Below are 2,780 nucleotides of genomic sequence, written 5' to 3' on the forward strand. Positions count from 1 at the left end.
AGCCTGAGCCAAATTGGAATAATTCAAGGCATATTGTGAGAAGGCTATTTCACCTTCTGTAAGCTTTCTCAAGAACCTTGCTGGATTACTTCCCAAAACCTACAATTAAAATCAATCCTTCAATTTAAATCGTCAATAAATAGTTAAATTTAAAGACTCAAATGATATCAATTTGTTAAATTTAAAGACCAAATAAAAAAAGTTAATTTTTTTTATAAGTGATAATCACGTAAATAATACGTGATCATTACGTAAACACAATAATTTATGGAAAAAATTAATAGTGAGACTAATTTGTTTCATTTTATGTAAATTTAGTGAAAAAAATTTTAATTTTTTGTCTAGAAACTTTTGTCGGTACTGCTGATCAGTAAAATAACATAACACAGATCAATAAAGGGTCGAAAAATGGACCGCGGTTGGAAAGACCCAACACTATTTACTACAGCAAACGGACAAGCTTCGTTCTGGCGAAGAATGGCGGCGCCGGGCTCAGATGGCGGCGGCGGAGGGACGGCGAAGGCTACGGTGGCCAAGCAGATCTCGCAGGTGGTGCAGTCCACCTCCAACCTCCTCCAACTTATGCAGCATTCTTCTCTTGCCCAGGTACCGCATCAACAGTGCCAATCTTATTGGAATTTCATAATTAAAAATAATAAAAAAGAACTTTGATTTGAATGATGAAAATTTGATGTTTTATGAGATGACCCTTTTAATGGGAAATAAGTCTTGATTGTTGGAGATGTTGTTTTTTGATGTTAGGGTTTTGATTTTGAATTTAATTAGAAAAGAGTCAAAGTGAAAATGTTGTTTAGATTGTTAGTGTCAAATAATTGAAAATTGTTAACTTTTGAATAAGAATTTAACTTGAATGCACTAGTAGTGTAAATGTCTATTATATTATACTGTCATCTATTCACAAATTGTCAATTATATGTTGCTATATATGATAAATTTGTTGATTTTTATAAGTTTAGAAGTCATACTTGGGATGATTTCTGATTGATTGACAATCTTTACACTAACAGGGCATGAAAATTGAACTTTATGAGTCATCTGTGGAGTAATTTCTAAGTGATAGACAGTAAAAATTTGTGTACTCTTAATGAAAATCTTTAATTAGTTGACCGTGTATCAAAATGAAACTCTTTGTTTTTTTACCTTTATTGTATCATTTGCAGGCTCAATTGGTTAAGCTTCCTAAGAACCTTTTGACGAAGGTTCCTACCATCAAGAACACTGAGCAGGTACTATATCTATCTGATGCTGGGTTGTAAATGAGATGTCTCATCACTGTGAACCAAGTGTGTGATAATGGTTGTTTTCTGTTTTTGATGCACAGGTTTTGGAGCAGTTGCCTGGGGTGATATCATCTCTGGATGCACATATGGAGAATGGGTTACAAAAGTCTGAACCTTCTCTTGTCTAATTGAATATGCTGTAACTGTTATGTTGTCATCTATTTTTGAATCTAGGGTGGTTTTGAAGCATTATGAGCTGAAACCTTTAGCTAAAATGCTAATTATTCATTGGAGGGAACCCATTCTTTTTAGTATATTAAGATTTTGTGTGAAATTCAGTGAATGATGCGGCATTTGTTTTGATTATTATGGCTGATGCGGGTTATGAATTTGCAGTGTTCCACATCTAAAGACTGTGGTTCAGGTACTTTCAAATATGGAAAGTACCCAGCTTATCTCGCAATCCTGACCCCATCCTCTCCAGAAGGTATAAATATAATAGCTTTGTTACTGATGCAGTTGTGAATATCACTATATAATTGAAAGTGAAGTTTAACATTTGGAGTGTATGTTCTGATGGCAGAAAGCTAGGAACAGGAAGGCTTGATGACCAAGTCTTTCTTGTTTGTCTAATGCTATATAAGATGAACTCTGCTCTACCTGGGAAAAAAAGAAAGGAAGAACGAATATAATAAGAAATATTTGTGAGTGAACTTTGTGAACGACTTTGGTGCTATGTGTGATTCATCATTTTCTATCATTTTTTTTACAGGAACTTGAACCAGGAAGCCAATCTCAAGGGACCAGTTAAAGAAACTTGTGTTGCTTAGGAGTTTCACCCGCGATCAATTCATGCAGAGTTTTTGGAAGGTTTGGAACTGAGACCTGCTGTATTTCCTTCTTGCAGTCTTCCTGCAAATCAAATAACAAAATGCTGTTCCATCTTCTGATAAAGTGCATGGTTAATTGGTTATTCAACCGAGAAACATGTTATATTGGTGACACTATGCCCAAGTTTCAGATTGAGAATCTTGTCCTAAGAATTCAAGGTTAGGCTATTAGTTGATTGATGATGATTGACTTTCCGTATTCTGTAATGTATGTCCATTCATTTTCTGCTTGTGCATTTTTGTTTTTAATCTTGCCAAATGTTATGTTCAAAGTGATGTATCTTTTATTTAAATCACTTTAGTTTTACTAGCTATGGAATGTACCATTTTCAAAGCAGAGTAAAAACCACTACTCCTATGATGGCACTTCTACTCCCCCCATTCCTCATGACAGCACAAGCGTTACATCCCAATGTTTATATTCTTACTCTCATCACTAGTAAATTCAACTACCACCTATTTTTCTTTTGATAAAAGATAATTTAATGTAGAAAAGACAGAAGGAATACAAAGTTCAACTCCAAACTTTCACCTTACAGGTATATAGTTAAGACTGAGACAGAAAGGTTAAATATCATATGCAGGCAATTAAGCCAGCAAAATGATTCGATAATGCAACAAAGCTACTTTGAAGAGTACAGGGCATATG

The 2,780-nt window shown here is 34.5% G+C and overlaps 1 protein-coding gene across 1 annotated transcript; it reads left to right on the forward strand.

Moving 5' to 3' along the window:
• The first annotated feature begins 311 nt into the window (after positions 1 to 311).
• Positions 312 to 2,489, forward strand: LOC100813690 (tobamovirus multiplication protein 2B). The gene is made up of 5 exons (XM_014767381.3): positions 312 to 606; positions 1,182 to 1,247; positions 1,343 to 1,407; positions 1,638 to 1,728; positions 2,014 to 2,489. Exons 1-4 carry the CDS (start codon positions 409 to 411, stop codon positions 1,708 to 1,710), a joined length of 402 nt encoding a protein of 133 aa, XP_014622867.1. The 5' UTR covers positions 312 to 408; the 3' UTR covers positions 1,711 to 1,728; positions 2,014 to 2,489.
• Positions 2,490 to 2,780: the final 291 nt, after the last annotated feature.

Source organism: Glycine max, chromosome 15 (genome assembly GCF_000004515.6).
Source record: "Glycine max cultivar Williams 82 chromosome 15, Glycine_max_v4.0, whole genome shotgun sequence".
NCBI classification, from domain to species: Eukaryota; Viridiplantae; Streptophyta; class Magnoliopsida; order Fabales; family Fabaceae; genus Glycine; species Glycine max.